This window comes from Coturnix japonica, chromosome 3, assembly GCF_001577835.2.
Source record: "Coturnix japonica isolate 7356 chromosome 3, Coturnix japonica 2.1, whole genome shotgun sequence".
In the NCBI taxonomy this organism is placed as follows: domain Eukaryota; kingdom Metazoa; phylum Chordata; class Aves; order Galliformes; family Phasianidae; genus Coturnix; species Coturnix japonica.
Genome location: NC_029518.1, coordinates 25,740,762 through 25,757,160, shown reverse-complemented (window position 1 = coordinate 25,757,160; position 16,399 = coordinate 25,740,762). Strand labels below are relative to the sequence as shown.

Genomic DNA, 16,399 nt, shown 5'->3' with positions numbered 1-16,399 from the left:
GAACATATCAGCCAGTGCCATTCTGTCTTAAATCACGAATAGGAAGCAGTAGGTAGGGCTGTGATTAAGGATGAACAACTGTCTCATCAATATGTCACTGTTGTTTGGGGATTCCCATGTTTGTCCCTATTTGGTTTAGAAAAATGACATCTTGGTAGGAAATTGAGAGTGTTTGGATGCAAAGTATGATGGTCACTCATGAGCTTTCTCTGAACCTGGAAAAGAAAAAAGAAGGCTGTTTCTTCATGCACTTAGCAAAATATTTTCACAATGAAGTGCTGAAAATGCACTGATAGATTTTTGCCCAGTACATTGATACAGTGGTGCAAGTTGTATGTGATAGAAGTCTTCACTGTTGTTCTCAAACTGTACGACATTGTGTTGTTTGAGGTCGTGCTCACACATGAAGAAGGGCAAGGCCTGTTTTACTGTTTTCAGCTAGCAGCAGCAGTGTCACACTTACTACTGCTAGCATCTTCACAAGCCCTGTGGTTTTAGTTCAGTCTTGATATACATTAAAACCAGTCCCGTTCTCCAAAGAAAAAGGAAGAATGGAAACATGGTACTAATGTAGCAGCAATGCTATTCAAAGTTCTCTGGTAGCAGGCAGACATGCTGCTTTCTTAAAAGCTAAGATCCAAGGAATAAATCCATGAAGTGACTCACTTTTTCATCTATGGAGGGAGATGGTTAATAAGCAACAAATATTCTGTTTTGATGCGTGGAAGAGAGGAATGAAGGGGGGAGGTTACTCTGATTTAAATCAATGGGTATATTTAAGAATGAGAAATGAGTGAGCACTGGGTGTCTGAGAGGGAAGTTGATGTAAAGCTGCAAAATGTCTCCCAGGCATGTTCAGAGACAGGCTGCTGACTTTCTCCAAGAGGACGAAACAATAAACCACTTGATGTCTTCAAGTGAAGCTGGTGTTAAATCAGCCGAGGTGTCCTGGGGAGATTAGTGATGAATTGCCCGGCAGAGTCAATAGAGATTATTTATGAAGCCGGAGGGGATAGAGGGAGGCAGCTTAAGTACCATATCAGAAGTTATTTGGTACTTGTTGAATTTTAACATTGCTTGAAGATGACTCAAGCAGTTGGACTTCCATACGCTGCCAGCAGATGTATGGGTAAGGGGAGAAGGAGGGAGTGTTCTCATTAATGATCTTTTCCGTTGCTCTTTTGACATGTCAGGCTGCTTTTGAACAAAACCAAGGTTAATATCTGTGCTCTGAATTGGTGTGCTGCAGCTGAAGAAAGAGGTACAGTCTTTTCTCCTGGTTATGTTTATTTCCTAAATTCTGATGCCAGGATTGTTGCTTTGGTGTAGAAGTGTGAGGCAGAAAGAATGCTTAAGTTCTATGCTGTTCTGAATAGAGTTGTCTCCAGCAGCTGGAGGAAGAGTGTCTGGATCTTTGAAGCTTGTAAGAAAGTCACTGCAAACTTTTTAGTAGGCACTTGATTTACTGAAATGCAATTTCTGCAGTGTAATTTTTTGGGCTGCAATTCCACATTAATTTGCTGTCTGTACCTCGTGAGTTTTGGGCTCTGAAGGATGCCTCTGTTTAGTTCTAAATGGAAAGAGTTTATGCATCTGCTTTAGGTTCCTCTTTAATCACTTCACCTGTTTCTGTTTAAAAGCAGCACATCTGTTTCATATTACCACTGTCCATCTTTAAGATCTACTGCATGACTGAGCATTAATTTTGAAGATACAAGAAAAATCACTTGATTAAGAATTTTTGGCCAGTTATTCAGCCAGTTTTTACTGGGAAGATCCCTGTTTAGTGGTGTTGATGCTTAGTACTCTTGAAATATGTCCCACCTCAAAGAAGACTGCTTTGGAAGAGTAAGCTTGTTTTGCCATAAAACCTTCTGTACTTGTAATTGGATTGGTAATAATCGAGGATGCACACCTGCAGGCATCATGACCCCATTATAGGCCTGTAAGTGACTAAGTTAAACTGCTTCTCAGTGGGGGGCTGGTAAGCTTTCTGGTTCTCTCCACTGTGGGCTAAACCATCCAAGCCAGATGTTTTTCTGCGGATGGCTGGGCACAGAATCATTCAAGAAATCAAAGTGTTTGTATAACTGTCTGTCCTTGGGGCTCTCCATTATTTTTGAACAGATGATGTTTCCAAGTGTATTTAGTAATGATAAATGGCAGCAAACAGTGGAGCTTGGAATCCAAAGTCCTCAGGCTCCTGGACAGAATAGTGAGATCTGCAGTAATGTGAGCCACACTTTCTGTGTTGTTAATGTGCCTCAGACCTCCCTGTTTGGTCATATTTACTGAGTTCTCAAACACACGCACACGGGATCTCTGTGTAAAGAGGTGGTCAGTGTACTAATTGTTTGAATTATTTTCATGGAAAAAATGAACTTTTTTTTTTACTTTTTTTTTTTCTTCTTCTTCTTATAAATCTTGAGTGAAAGTAGCAACGCCATTGCCAGCAAAAACCATGGTGTTCATGGATTGGCCTCTTGTCTCTTCTCTGACACACTCTGTGCCTATGTCACAAGATACAAGCCCTTTGTGTGGAGGCCAGATTCTGGAAAATGTAAGGGTGTGCTTTGTGACACTTCTAAAAGTGTAGGCACCAAATTGTCTGGGCATGTGTACGTGTGTCTTCTAAGAGCCAGGCCCACACCCAAAAATAAGCTTCTCAAGACTCAAGCAGTCACGATGTTTGATCAGCTCAGGGTCATGCAACCATAGACTTCACAATTCATGATTAGTAAAGCCAAAAGAAACTTCAGCTTTCTGATTGAGAATGTAGGGTTTTATGCAGAAGCCTGTGTACTGAGGTTTGTTGTTTTGATCTTGATTGAAAACTGATGACCTAAAGCAAAAAGTTTTCAGCCTTTCACTCTAAACCTTCTAATCCTTTTATTTCTCAAGTACAGTCTATTATGAATGTTTTGTGGTAATTCTTATTTAGCTGTTTGCCTTCCTTGTCAAAAGCAGCGGACAGTTAGGAGTAGAGTGAGAGTAATTAGTTAAGTGGTGTAATATTGAAAAGCTTTTGAATTTCTGCTGATTCACATTCTAGTTTCCAGCTGCTGGTTGTATTGGACAATATTAAAATGTTTTAAGTTTCTCAGATTTAGTAGTATTTCCTGTCTGTAAAAATAAAGCTCTTTCTTTTGCTTTTACATAGAAATGTGATTCTATCCAACTGGCAATAGGAGTGTGAAATTTGAATGTGGAATTGGCTAGCATGGAAGACAGAAACAACCTATCTCTTGTTTGTATTCACAATTTCTTTTTCTGCTGTTAATTATATTGATTGTAGAAGATCCATGGAGACTGCGGGTTTCTCTCCTCAAATATTTATTTTCAGTTTTTCCTGTTTCAGTCCCCAGATTCTTCTGGATGGTTCTCCCCTGTTCTGCTAGGGAGGTCAATGAGGGTGTTGTGAGTGTGGGACGGCAGTATAGAATTTGTTGCTTGCAGATATGTTTATTGTCACCTGCACTGAGAACCACCCATTAATTTCTGGCAGTATATCAAACAGCCTCTCAGTGATCCTTAATTTTGACTGTTCTGCCCTGGATTTCAGTTGGAGAGCCTGAAGTTTTGTTTTATTGATTCCTTGTTTAGTTGTAACTGATGATTCTTACCTATTGCATACAAGTATACAGGAGTAGGTGAGAAGGAAAATATAATTTTAACACCTCAGGTATTAATGAAATAAGCTTATGTTCTTAGGGCTTGTTGCATATTGGATATGAAACATGGACTTTTCTGTGATATCAATTCCTTTTTTTCAGCTGAGACTGCTAACAGAATGAACTTAGCAAGCACAAACAGAAACCATTTTCTCAGATTTGTCATGGAAAGATCAAAATCATTACTCATTACCTTCAATATTTAAAAGTAGAGGTAAAACGTGAGCTCACAATCGCTTACAAGCCATGCAGATTTGCAGGGTTTTGTGCTATGAAAGGATAAGGGAGATATTTTGATGAAGGAAGAAACTGGAAGCACTTTTGATCTATGAGGACTTGAGTTTTGTTAATTGACATGTATGTAGGCAGTGTGTATTTGATTTACTGAAGTGGATTTAAAAAAAGAAAGAAAGAAAGAAAGAAAGAAAGAAAGAAAGAAAGAAAGAAAGAAAGAAAGAAAGAAAGAAAGAAAGAAAGAAAGAAAGAANGAAAGAAAGAAAGAAAGAAAGAAAGAAAGAAAGAAAGAAAGAAAGAAAGAAAGAAAGAAAGAAAGAAAGAAAGAAAGAAAGAAAGAAAGAAAAAAGAAAAATTAAAAAAAAACCCAACACATTAAATAGAAAATCTCAGCCTGTTAAGCATAGTTTCACATAGGTCCTTCCCACAGCTCTTTTGTATTATTTGTAAGGGCAGCTTTTCAGATTTCCTGTTTTCTGAACTGTCAGAGTAACTTTTCAGTAATGGTGGAATGTTGGTACTGTTGAAAGGTTGAAGCTGTCAAATGAAGAAATCAGACAAGCAATCTTGAAGATGGATGAGCAAGAAGACCTAGCAAAAGATATGCTTGAACAGGTGAGTAAGATTGCTGTCAGCTATACCTTATAAGTAAATTTCTCACTGCCTTTTTCTCAGCCAGATTAAATGGATGTATGTGGTGGTTGTGCCAGTCTGTCTGTGGATGTGAACTGCATGCTGGAGCACGAGAAATACTATTTTTCCCAGTGTCATCAGGCATATCTCCTTTATCCCTCTCTATTTGTGTCTACTTGTGTCAGGTTGAATTTGATCCCTTGGGCTTTTGAGTTTTCAATAACAGTATACTTTTCCTGATGCAATATATGTATTGTTAAAGTTGGTATGGGGTTTGCTTTCGTGTACTCTCTTCTTACCTGTGAATTTTCCATGACTTTTACAGTATGTTTATATACTATTCATCTTTTCTTTTTTCTTAGTGTGTTCCCTTGCCCAGCTTTTCCATTGGGAAGGGTCATGAATCAGATTGTGATGGTTACAGCCAGGACTCTAACCTCTAAGAAGGGAACTTGCATTCTAACTAGAATGGTTAGAAAGAAATTGAGAGGCTTCTGTCCTGAGTTTGTACACCATGGAGCTTGTAGGGAAAGCAAAACAGAACAGTTAAAACACCATTCCTCCACTTTTCCCATTTAGAGTGGATGAAAGATGATATTTTGACCATAGTTGCAAATGATAAAATTCCTTAGGAGGCACAAAATGTTATAATTCTCACCTCTGTGACAAATGTAATTACTTCTTTGCGTGCAGTCACCATACTTAATCATGTACTAAAAGCTATATGGAAATGTGTTGCCTGCTTGTCATCCTAACTGAATGCTTGCAGCTGCTTACAAGTCACTGCAAACTGCTGATGCTCCACACCTTTGAGTACCACACTTTTGTGGGGTGGGATGAAATATTAAAGAAATGGTGAAAATTGCTTCTCACAGGCAGTTTTGTCCTTGTGGGTGTGTACTGAGGCTGCATGCATGGCAGTATTTATAACCAGACTAAAGCACAGCTACCGCTAGTTATGTCAAAAATCTGTCAAAGTATGAGCTTTTAAGGTCAGCGTATGAATAGCAGCCAGTGTCAGATACACATCTAGTGGCTTGGTTATTGTTTATTGTTTCCGCAGAGTAGGGCGGACCCAAGAGAGAGATAGATGGGGCTTTGTGCGCATTCCAAGATACGCACAAGGAGTAGTTCACACTGGTTGGGGTGCATCCTGTTATTGTATGCACCAGTTTACACTCTGTGTAGTGCTGTGGGAATGGGAGTTCTTTCTGTACTTCCCCTTGGGTAAGCTGCAGTCATACTTGGCCTTTAGGATTTAGAAATGGGAAATTCCCCTTTGGAAATGAAAATGAATCTAATAGGGTCAGTAAAGGACAAAGGCACAACAGCAAGCAGATATTTTTGAAAAGGTCAGTTTTGTAGCCGCAGCTGCGCTTGAAGTTACAGTCACGTGGCTGAATCAAAATAATGCTTCCCAGTGGTAACAGATAAAACTCTTGTCTCGGTGTTTGGTTTGTGTCTGTCATTCCAGCTGCTGAAGTTCGTCCCTGAAAAGAGTGATACTGACTTGCTGGAGGAGCATAAACATGAAATTGAGCGCATGGCTCGGGCAGATCGTTTCCTCTTTGAAATGAGCAGGTCTGTTCAATACATTATAGGAAAAAGCTCTGAGGGCTTCTTGGAAGCACCTGTAATTGTTGTTAAAAGTGGATCATCTGGCACTGAGGGGGAATGTGTAGGAGATTATGGGTCAACATTATACTTTGCATTTTCCAGAAGCCTTCCAGTGTTACAAATGTTTTTCTTCATTACACAAACTTTTCATTGATAATAAGCACACTCCATGTTGTCACTTAAGGACAATCCCCTGATGACAAGCAGAAATCTGTCTCCTCTGCTTAGCCTTATTCACAGAAAAAGGGATTTCATGACTCTCGTATTTTGAGAGTAGTGGGAGTTCTTCCAGCTCCTTTTCACCTGTAACTTATGCATTCACACTCTCCATTTTTCTAGCAGTGTTGATTAAGTAGAGTTAGGTGTTTGAACTATGTCTGTAGTCCCATTCATAAATATTTTGGGTCTCAACATTCAGCCATTAGATTATGTAAGCAGTGTACTGGCCCAGGGATATGGTTCAAGTTCAGTGCTGATTTCACTCTGCCCTTTGTGTAGGATTGACCACTATCAGCAACGACTCCAAGCATTATTCTTCAAGAAGAAGTTTCCAGAGAGGCTGGCAGAAGCAAAGCCAAAAGTAGAAGGTATGATTAAAGGCTCTGCTAGGAGCTGGGTAAGTGGGCAAGGAAGGTAAAAATAGGCTTTTCTTCAAAGGAAGTATTACATCCATGCAGTGGTTGTAAAGCCAGCGAATCCAAGATATGCAGTGCACTGGGAAGCAAATTCTGTATGATGCTCTTACACCCATTGACCTAATAAAGGAGTGTTGTTGTTATGATGTAAATATGACCTGACACATGTCAGTATGCTACCAGGTGTTTCTGAGCTGACGAAAGCTTCCATGGCCCTTCTGTGCAGGTCTTCCTTCCCTTCTCACTCAGTCCTTGCACTTTCCATTTCCTTGGAGCAGTTAGACTAGCTGCCTCAGAATGTTGGTGTTGTGGAAATGTGTCACTTACAAGAAGAGTGCCATGGCTTCTGTGCAGCATTCCTGGTTATCAAATTGAGGAGGGGAGTATCTTCAACTCTGCATTTTCAGATGAGCTCTAGCCTTACACCTGTTCCTGTTTTTGGTGTGGGAGACCCAGGAGAACAGCCCTACTCCTGGGTTAAGAGGAGTGTCCTGCAGAATGAGGAGGTGTATCTTCCTTCCAGTTGTCCTGCCTCTGGGAAGGTGGGTGGGGGAAGGACCATACATGAACAGACTATGTTGTCTGTTCGTGTACATGCAGTCAGATGTGCACGTTAGGCCTTTCAGTTTATGGGCGAAAATGTGTTAAAAACAACAATAACCTGGTTGCTTCTTTTCTCTTTCCAAGCCATTCTTCTGGCATCCAAAGAACTCATCCGCAGCAAACGTTTGAGGCAACTCCTGGAGGTCGTTCTGGCCTTTGGCAATTACATGAACAAGGGCCAAAGGGGAAGCGCATATGGCTTCAAAGTCTCCAGCCTGAACAAAATTGCAGACACCAAATCCAGCATAGACAGGTAGGCTAAAAAGCCTCACATGAGTTAGTAACTGTGCTGCTGCACCTCTTAATATAGTAACAAAAGTGACTGTATTTGATTTTGTTCTTTTTCTTCTTTTTTAGTCTCTAGACCATGTCTTATTTGGCATTTAAGTAGTGCTTTTCAATCTAAAGTATCCTGAAGCATTTGAGTTAATAACAAAGTGTTCAGATTCTGTCATTCATTTGGACACTGCACATCTGTTGTTGGATTGCATTTCTGCAACGCTATACAAAGATGACAAAATGTAGTATTACACTGAAATAAGTTTGGGAGGAGGAGGATTTCTATGGACTTTGCCTTTTATACTGAAGATTTACGAATGGGGTTTTTCAAAAAAAGAAAACACAAAAAACTCTGACCACAGTCTTACATGTCCTGTGAAACATGGAAATGTTTCTGATGCAAGACTCACATAAATTTTACCTACACCAGAACTACAAGTCATAGCTTGGTGAGTCTGACCTTGGCTGTATCTGGAGCAGCTAAGAAAAATAGATGTAGGTTTTTGTTTTTTTTCTAGTAAAGCTGCTTATGGACATGGGCTGCAGGTCTTTATTTTGTTACCCCATGTTCTGCTTCATATCCCCGTACTGACTCTGGAAATTAATCCAACTGTGGCTGTGAAGCACTTCAGGCTTCAGCAGTGCTAAGATTTTCCTTGAAGATTTCCTAGACTGCTTTGTACTAACTTATATCTTCCTCAAATTGTGAGACCTGCTGAGACCACAGCTATGGTGAAATTACTTCAGATTATGACAGAATGAATAATAGTGGCAAGAAACCATAGGAAATTCTTTGCTACCTATTTGAGTTTGAAATAACAAGACTCTGTTTTGACTAACATGATGTCCTTTCCATATACTGAGGCTAATACATGTGTAGCAAATGTTGAACTTTATTTTTTTTACTTTTTTTTTTTTCTCTTTTTCTTTTTGCCTTAATGTAGCTTGACTCAATTTTCCATACATTAAATGCCCTTTGCAGATTTTATTCTCTCTCCACCTCCCAGGCTCTGGTCTTAGTGAAACAGTGGCTATCTGCTATCTTCCTGTCAGTTAACCAAGCAGCACCAATGTCAAGAAGCTGTTATGGCTGACTGCTCTCTCTACATACAAAATTCACTGATGCAGAATTCACCATTTATTTTACAGTTCTTAAACCTGCTCTCACATCTCTTCTAGATTTCATTTCTTTCCACTCTTGCTTGAGCTGTTGTTTTTGTCAGGGACCCTGACTATTTGAATATAGCTGTTTTACTGTAGGAATCTTCTTTGCATCTTTGGACTTCCAAGAATTCTTATTCTTCTTAGTTAACTCTTATTTTCTTTCCCACGTTACCTCTGAGAAAAACCTTTTTAGTTAATGTCACTTTAGTACATTTGGTTATTCTCTGAAGTGTATAGGGATAATTAGTATATTGTATTGTGCAGTGTTTTTTCCATTATACTATCTGTGGAGATGACTGGAAGCATACTTTTACTCCTAGAACTAATTATGGCACTTGGGGTTTCAGTAGGAATGGTTCATAAAGGACTAATTTATTTTAATCTGTGGTGCTTTTCTTTCTATAACAGAGCTGCTGACTGCTGATCTATGCTGTTCTATTGCCTATTTTCCTCAGTCAATGACATTTCCTACGCAGATTCACTCATTTGTCACAATTGTTGTATCTTCCCTTTCACCAACTTCCTTTTTTTTATTATTATTTTAGGAACATTACACTGTTGCACTATTTGATTATGATCTTTGAGAAGAATTATCCAGATATCCTAGATATTCAGACTGAATTACAGCATCTTCCAGAAGCAGCAAAAGTCAAGTAAGTCCAGTCCTACTGTTTGTTCCCAGAGCTGTAGTTTGCAGTGATTTCTGTTAGCCTAGTGATTATTTCTTTCTTCTTTGTTGTCTTAGAATCATAGAGTTATTGAAGTTGGAAAAGACTACTAAGATTATCCAGTCCAAAAGTCCACCTACCACCAATAGTGCCCACTAGCCACGTCCTCAGTGACACATCTACTCATTTCTTGAACACCTCCAGGGACAGCACCTCTCTGGACAGCCTGTTTCAATACCTCACCACTCTTTCTGAGCAGCAGTTTTTCCTAATGTCCTACCACAACCTCCTCTGGCGGTGATGTTACAAAATCATGACCAGCCTTCCAGCTGGGATACCTGCAGTGCCTTTGCTGACCTCTCTCTGATGTTATTCAAATGTAGATCAGCAGGGAATTTTGGTCCAAAATAATTTACCTACTGAAAGACAAGTGAAAAAAAATATAAGTGAAAAATAAGTGTAGATTCATACTTCAAGGTCGTGTTTTGGAGGTGTAATCTACTTCTAATCGTAGAATTACTCAGGCTGGAATAATCAAATATGTAGAGAAGGTACCTGCTGACTAGCAAAATAACTGCTGTTTAACTGGAAATGAAAAGCCTTTTTTTCGGACAAGCCCTAGAGAAAAGCTCTTGTGTATGACAAACAGTAAATTGGTACACCACTTGTGTCTGGGGAAACATTTGGTTAACAGCAGGGTTGTGTGCTCAGTAACAGTGTAAGCCTGCAAGGACTTTCACATGGTAGAAGTGCAGATGACAAGAAAAAGCAGTATTTTAGACCATAAGGAGACAAAAAAATTCATCTAAATGCATTGCTAATAGAACTTAGCAGTTGACTGGTTTGTGAATAGTATATAGAGATGGTCTGAGATTACACTGATGTGTGTGCTAAATCTGGGACCCCCATACTGTACCAGCCTGCCCATGTGACGTATGCTGGAGGGTCAGGCTGAGCTTACAGGGCAGATGTTCTGAGGGGAAGAAAATCCTGATCTTTATTGTGACCACAGGCAAGCAGGACCTGCATCTTCTTACATATCATACAAAAAGCAGCATGGAACATTTACAGATCCCTTTCTCCTCATTTCTAATCATCTGAAGTGGCTGGTACCAGAAGTTGTCTTCCAGATTTGATGGGCCAATGATCTGTTTATTCTGCTTCACAGTTCCTGTACTCCTGTTTAACACTGCTCTTTTTGTTTTATCTCCTTCATGTCTGTCTCCTGTGCAGCCTGGTAGAGTTGGAGAAGGAAGTCAACAATATAAAGACTGGATTGAAAGCTGTTGAAGCTGTAAGTATCTGAAGGTTTCCAAAGTTCCATACATGAAGTATCACAGTCAGAATCAGGGGCACTATATATTTTATGATAAGAGAAAGTGGGCTTTCTTTTTCAGTTCCATTCCATTCCAGAATGCATTAACCAAGAAAAAAAACAAATAAAAGCTTGTCATGTGGATCTCTTGCTGATGATCTTAGCAGACTTAAGGCTAAAGAAAAGCTTATTTGATCTCAGCCTGGAGAGTAAAAGGACAGTTTGACAAATGGCATGCACTGGAAGGAAAAATAAAGTTATTTCTTGTTCTTTCTGGGGGATGGATGACTGCTGAGCAACTGTTTCACATGTCCCATGGAGTAGTAGTAAACAGGTAGTGCACTCTAATATACAACCCTAATATATCCTGTGTACTCCTTATGAAAGTAGGCTAGATAAAGATGAGAGAATGGAGCTGTCGAGCAAAGCTGCAATGTACGTGCTCAGTAAAATTAATGAAAACCTTCTAACTGGACTTAAGTTACTTGTGTTTAATCTGTTCTTGGTGCAGAGAATCTCATCTCAGCAGAGAACGATAGAAGTGGTGTACTGATGAAGTTGTTCGTATTGAACTGTAGGAGTTAAAGATGAGGCATGGGTCTGGAGTCACAAATTCATGTGTCATCTGTGATTTCCCTGCCTGGAAGACTTTATTAGTTAAAATGTTGATTTTGTTCCTGCGGAAGAGCTTCTGAGGCAGGAGAGACACAGTGCAAGAGCACCATACTTGGTGGCAAGAGCTAGGAACTCCCACATTTGCTTCTTGTTTATGCTATGGATACATGGGTGGCTTTGAGCAGTCTCAAGTGTTTGCCTCCCCTCTGTGAAGATATATATAAGGCATCTTCCATATGTCCTAGCCACAGTGTAACAATGCCATCCCAGAGAAATGTTCTGGTTTTTAGCAAGCGTTCTTTGCTGCCTTTGCCATACATTCTTCTGTGGAACTGTTGACTAGTTGCAGGGAATCTTATTGTGTGGTTTTTGTGAAATGATTACCTATCTACAAGAAACTAAACCAGGGCTCTCCAGTCCTTCTGGTCTGCTATAAGACAGACAGTGATGACTTAATTTTCCTTCCACCTGGCCTTAGTTTGGTTTGGATCCTGGGGGCAGTGAAAAAGTTCTGTGGCCTACCAGCCAGGCTGTCTGGTTGTCTCCAACAGTCCATTACCTAATTAGCCAGTGAGTCTTTTGGGAAAAAACAGATCTTCCAAACCTTGATTGTAACGGATTGTAAAAATTGTAAGGGAGAAGGCAGCAATGGGAAGAGATATTGCTGCATTCACCAGAAGCCATGTCTGGGAATTAAAAGTACCTGTAAAGTGAAAACTGACATAAAGTTCATGACTTGAAGAGAGGCCCAGTTTTGGCTGAGGCAGGCAATCCCCCTTGTTGAAATGTGAGTACCTACTTCTGTTTTACTTTCTGTGATTGGGTTATTTGTCCTCTGCCTTTGCAGCCAATTTTTCATCTCGTTCCTATAGATGGGTTCAATGGGCAACCTTTCTTCCCATTTAATCACTATCTTCCCCCCTTGCCTTTCTTGCCATGGTATTTATCATCTGGGGTTGCCAGAACCTCCCAGTCTGCTTGCTCAGTTTGTGGTTTTCTGGCATGTAAAAAGCATCACTACAGCAACAAGAGAAGATTGCTGTCAGGTGGAAGGGGGAGGAGGGAAAGGTGCGATTCTTGATTCCTGTCCAGTGTGTTCTCACCGCAACCTTGGCTCCAGTGACTGTGAAGTTTCTTCAAGGCCCCTTAAGAATAGAAAGCTAAAAATAGTTAGTTTCACAGTCAGATGTTCTTGAAGGTACTATTAACCTTTTGCTTTCCTGGATTTGCAGCTTTTTCGTAAAAATAAGATTCATTCCTTTGTTAAGATATTCACATAGCTATTACCTTGTGTAAAATGCTCTCAAAAGGACAGCTATGTAATTTTTGGTCCTCTCCAAATTTGGAATTGAGTTGTGTCAGTGGAATCCTCTCATACAACAAGGAGATTATGACCAATGCTTTGAGAACCCCCTGTTATGTTGAATCACTTCATACATCTGGAGAGCCAGTAGCTCAGGCAACCAAGGGCAGTACTAGCATGTACTGTCATACTGTTATGACTAATATAGACCATTTCTAGAAGGTACAGGAGAGTTTCTTGTTTGCTGACATCACTCTTGGGCTGATTACATAATCATGCTGGTTACTTCTGTGGACATTTTTCATTTGGAAGAATTAATCTGGAAGGACTGAATTTGAAATTGAGGATTAGACTACCTAATCTTAATTTTGCTTTGAAAAACATTGCTCTCTCATAGCAGTTCCAAATGCCATAGATCTCAACAGTGTGTGTCAGAAGAACTACTAAGTGTACCTACTCAGGAAGTGGAGGGAGGGAGAATGGTGAGGAGTGGATAGAGCAACTTTGAACTAAAATTAGCTTAAAAATCAGAAAGAGAAAGCGTGGCTGAATAAAATGTGTAATCCTCGGAAGCATGTGAGATGTCATTTCCTTTATTTGTAAAATCCAGCTCAGAGGGATTGTAGTGTAGAGACAATGCAGTGCAAAGTGGTGTAATGGAGTAGCGCTCTTGGGACAGACCCTGATGATGTAGTAGAAAAAGCAGTGGAAAAGGGAATGCAATATAAATCAGGAGAGGCAGCACTTCTTTAATGTGGTTGTTCTCTAGACACCTACTCATTGTTTTTCCTGCTGCTTTTCTACCTTGTGGTATTTTCTTATAGTGGTTACGTTCTCTCTCCAACTCATGTCAGAAGAGGAGAGATAACCCATCTAATTTTAGATTATCAATGTCTAGAGTAATTCTTTGCATTCATCAACAATGTGAAGCAAATCCCAAGGTGCTTCTCTGCATAAATTCTTATAAAACCACTCATTTGAATCTGTGAACCAGCCTTTTGGTGGTCAGCAACACAGAGCACCAAACATACATGTAGCAGAAGTTGCAGCCAGCACAAAAACATTTTTTTCCAAAGGGAACAGAGGGTCATATCATAACTTGACCTGTTGCTTCATGCTGATTTCCCTACAGGGAAGGCAAGGCTTTATCATTCCCACTGATTATTCAGCTGAGAATAAAATACCAGATTACCATTTCATTGTCCCCATGAGACCACTGGCTGCACACAACCAAGCACAGACATGGGAGAGTGCCAGTCTTCATAATTTTGAGAAGCTTTGTAGTTTTTTCAGTGCTACAGATGCGGTGACTAGGGTATGGAAAGGGATAATATCAGTAATCTTGGCTTAATATTAAGAACTTGAGCCAGAAAGAGTTACTTTTATTTTTTTTTTTTAGTAGCAGATAAAGTTTAGTTTCCTGTAGCTCCGTTTTATAAATCCATGACTTTTGTGACATTCAAGCAAATGCTTGCTGGTTATGCAGGGTTCTGGCAAATGTTGTTTTCCAGCTTTTTCTTCTGTAATAGAATCAATTTTGGCATCTTTTTTTTTTTTTTTTTTTTTTTTGCTGCTCAGACAGTGCTTTTCAGAGAACTAAAGTGGAGGTCCAGAGCTAGGAAGCACAATCTATAGATAAGGCATGTGTGTGCACTTCTCCAAGAATACAGTCTTTCGAGCCACAATGCAAAGAAAAGATGGAGAGAAACTTGCAATTAAAAATTTCTAGTTATCCTACATTCCTTATTTGTCATTCTGCATAGAATTTATCATTCTGCCCAGAGAAAAATAAAACATGAAACAAAGTTAACAAAAGAGAAACAGCATCTGCAGTATTTCAAGTACTTGATACTATAGTTACTTTAGAAATTCAACACATTGGTGGCTTTCATGGGAGTGGTGGTTACTCTGGGATACAGGAAACCATAACTGAGGCTTTCCTTCTTCCCACATTAGGCTTCTGTCTCACGTTGCGAGGGCAGAACCTTGGGTTTAGTGAGAAGTGGGTTTCTGAGTTCGAATTTTGAATTAGTGCATGAGGTTTGGAAGCAGAGCATGCTCTATACTGAGTGAAATACGTGGGCTTCCCCACTCCCTTATTTCTTAGTGAGAAGTCTTTGATGATTGCCTGTCTGTATATCTTACTTCTTCTCTTTCAGGAGCTGGATTATCAGAAGAGACGCATACGGGAATCAGGGGACAGGTTTGTTCCTGTCATGAGTGATTTCATCACTGTTGCGAGTTTCAGCTTCTCAGAGTTAGAAGACCTCCTCAATGATGCTAGAGACAAGGTATGAATACCTTTTGAAGTGTTGATTGAGACAAAAGCATGCATTAAAGTGAAAGCAGAAATTGTAGATATTCAGAGTGGAGTAAAAATGATAGTGGACACTGAAGGTGTTTTAGGCTGCAGTTTCTCTTTTTCTGATTTGATCTGTAGCAATTTACACCACATTTTAAGATTAAGAGAAAATTCAGTGCTCTTAACTGCTTGTTGCTAATCTGCCTTAACAGATAATGTTATCTGTGTGTGGCATGGAACTGTGATGGTCATGTCAGCACTGTTATGTTGAAGGACTGCCTTTTAACCAATCTCTCAAAAGAGGTACTTTGGTAATCAGTGATAGTGACCCTCATCCCACCCTGCTTATTCAACTGGGACTATTTGCACTTCATTTCTTTCCTTTAAAAGTGCACCTTTGAGTAGTTTGATACCCTGAATACCTGGTCTTTTCCACTTGCTTCTTTGTCATTGCTTGTATTTTATTACAAGGACAGCCATCCCAAACATTCAGTTTGTCAGACCTTTCTGAATCGTTCTCACAGAGCCTGCACTGTGTGTGTGTTACTCTTCGAGTGCTGCTGTGATCATTTTGTACTTCTACTGTCTGCACCTCCATTACCAGATTTGCACAGCTAAGAAGGTGCTTGTTCTTTGCTGATGATTGGAGTCTGGCACTAAACCCTCTGTCTCTCAGTTGAATGAGGAAGAATTTATAGGAAAAGATTATAAGCATATGAAAATGTTTAGAGAAGAGCAAGTTCTAAAGTAAACGGTATGTAATGGCAAATCTACCCTTGTTGGCTGGCATGTTAAAAGCTCTTGGCTTCATGAAGCAAATGTGTTGTTTCTTTTGGATTGAGTTGTTTCCACTCCTGGTGTCAGTCCTTGCAGGGATATATAAGCAGTGCTAAGGGACCTGTTGCGTTATTAATGAAACCTGTGCTTTTGGATTGCTAGGCCTTAGATTTTGAAGGTTAGACAAAATACAGGACAAGGATGTGGATGTTAAGACTCTTTATTCATCTGATCACTCTGCAGTAATGTCATTTGGGAGTTGCAAAGCATTTCCTTTCTGTGGAGATGTTCTTGGTAATATTGACTTGCAGACGCTAAAAACAGGAGCTACAGGGCCTCATCTAGAGCTAGCTATTCTGGCAAATGCCAGTGGGCAGTAGTTATTACTTCACTTCGAAAACAAAGCTGGGCAATGTAACAGTTGCTGGTGTTGTGACAAAATTTTGTGGAGAATAATTTGCCTTATTGTTTCATTGTTGTCTTGTTGCTTGAGAATATTCAGACCATTTCCAGCATAGTAATGTTCACACAGTGTAGTTGCTTTATAATCACAAAACCAGCATTTTACATTCCACACCTTCAC

The 16,399-nt window shown here is 39.8% G+C and overlaps 1 protein-coding gene across 7 annotated transcripts in view; it reads left to right on the top strand.

Annotated features, from left to right (window-relative positions):
- DAAM2 (dishevelled associated activator of morphogenesis 2) overlaps positions 1-16,399 on the top strand; it is a 191,013-nt gene that overhangs the window by 160,530 nt on the left and 14,084 nt on the right. For all 7 annotated transcript variants that reach the window (XM_015857503.2, XM_015857505.2, XM_015857499.2 and 4 more), the window contains 7 exons: positions 4,436-4,520; positions 6,013-6,119; positions 6,654-6,742; positions 7,478-7,646; positions 9,382-9,489; positions 10,738-10,798; positions 14,897-15,028. In XM_015857503.2, coding sequence (XP_015712989.1) covers positions 4,436-4,520; positions 6,013-6,119; positions 6,654-6,742; positions 7,478-7,646; positions 9,382-9,489; positions 10,738-10,798; positions 14,897-15,028 — 751 coding nt within the window. The remainder of the gene's footprint in view (positions 1-4,435; positions 4,521-6,012; positions 6,120-6,653; positions 6,743-7,477; positions 7,647-9,381; positions 9,490-10,737; positions 10,799-14,896; positions 15,029-16,399) is intronic.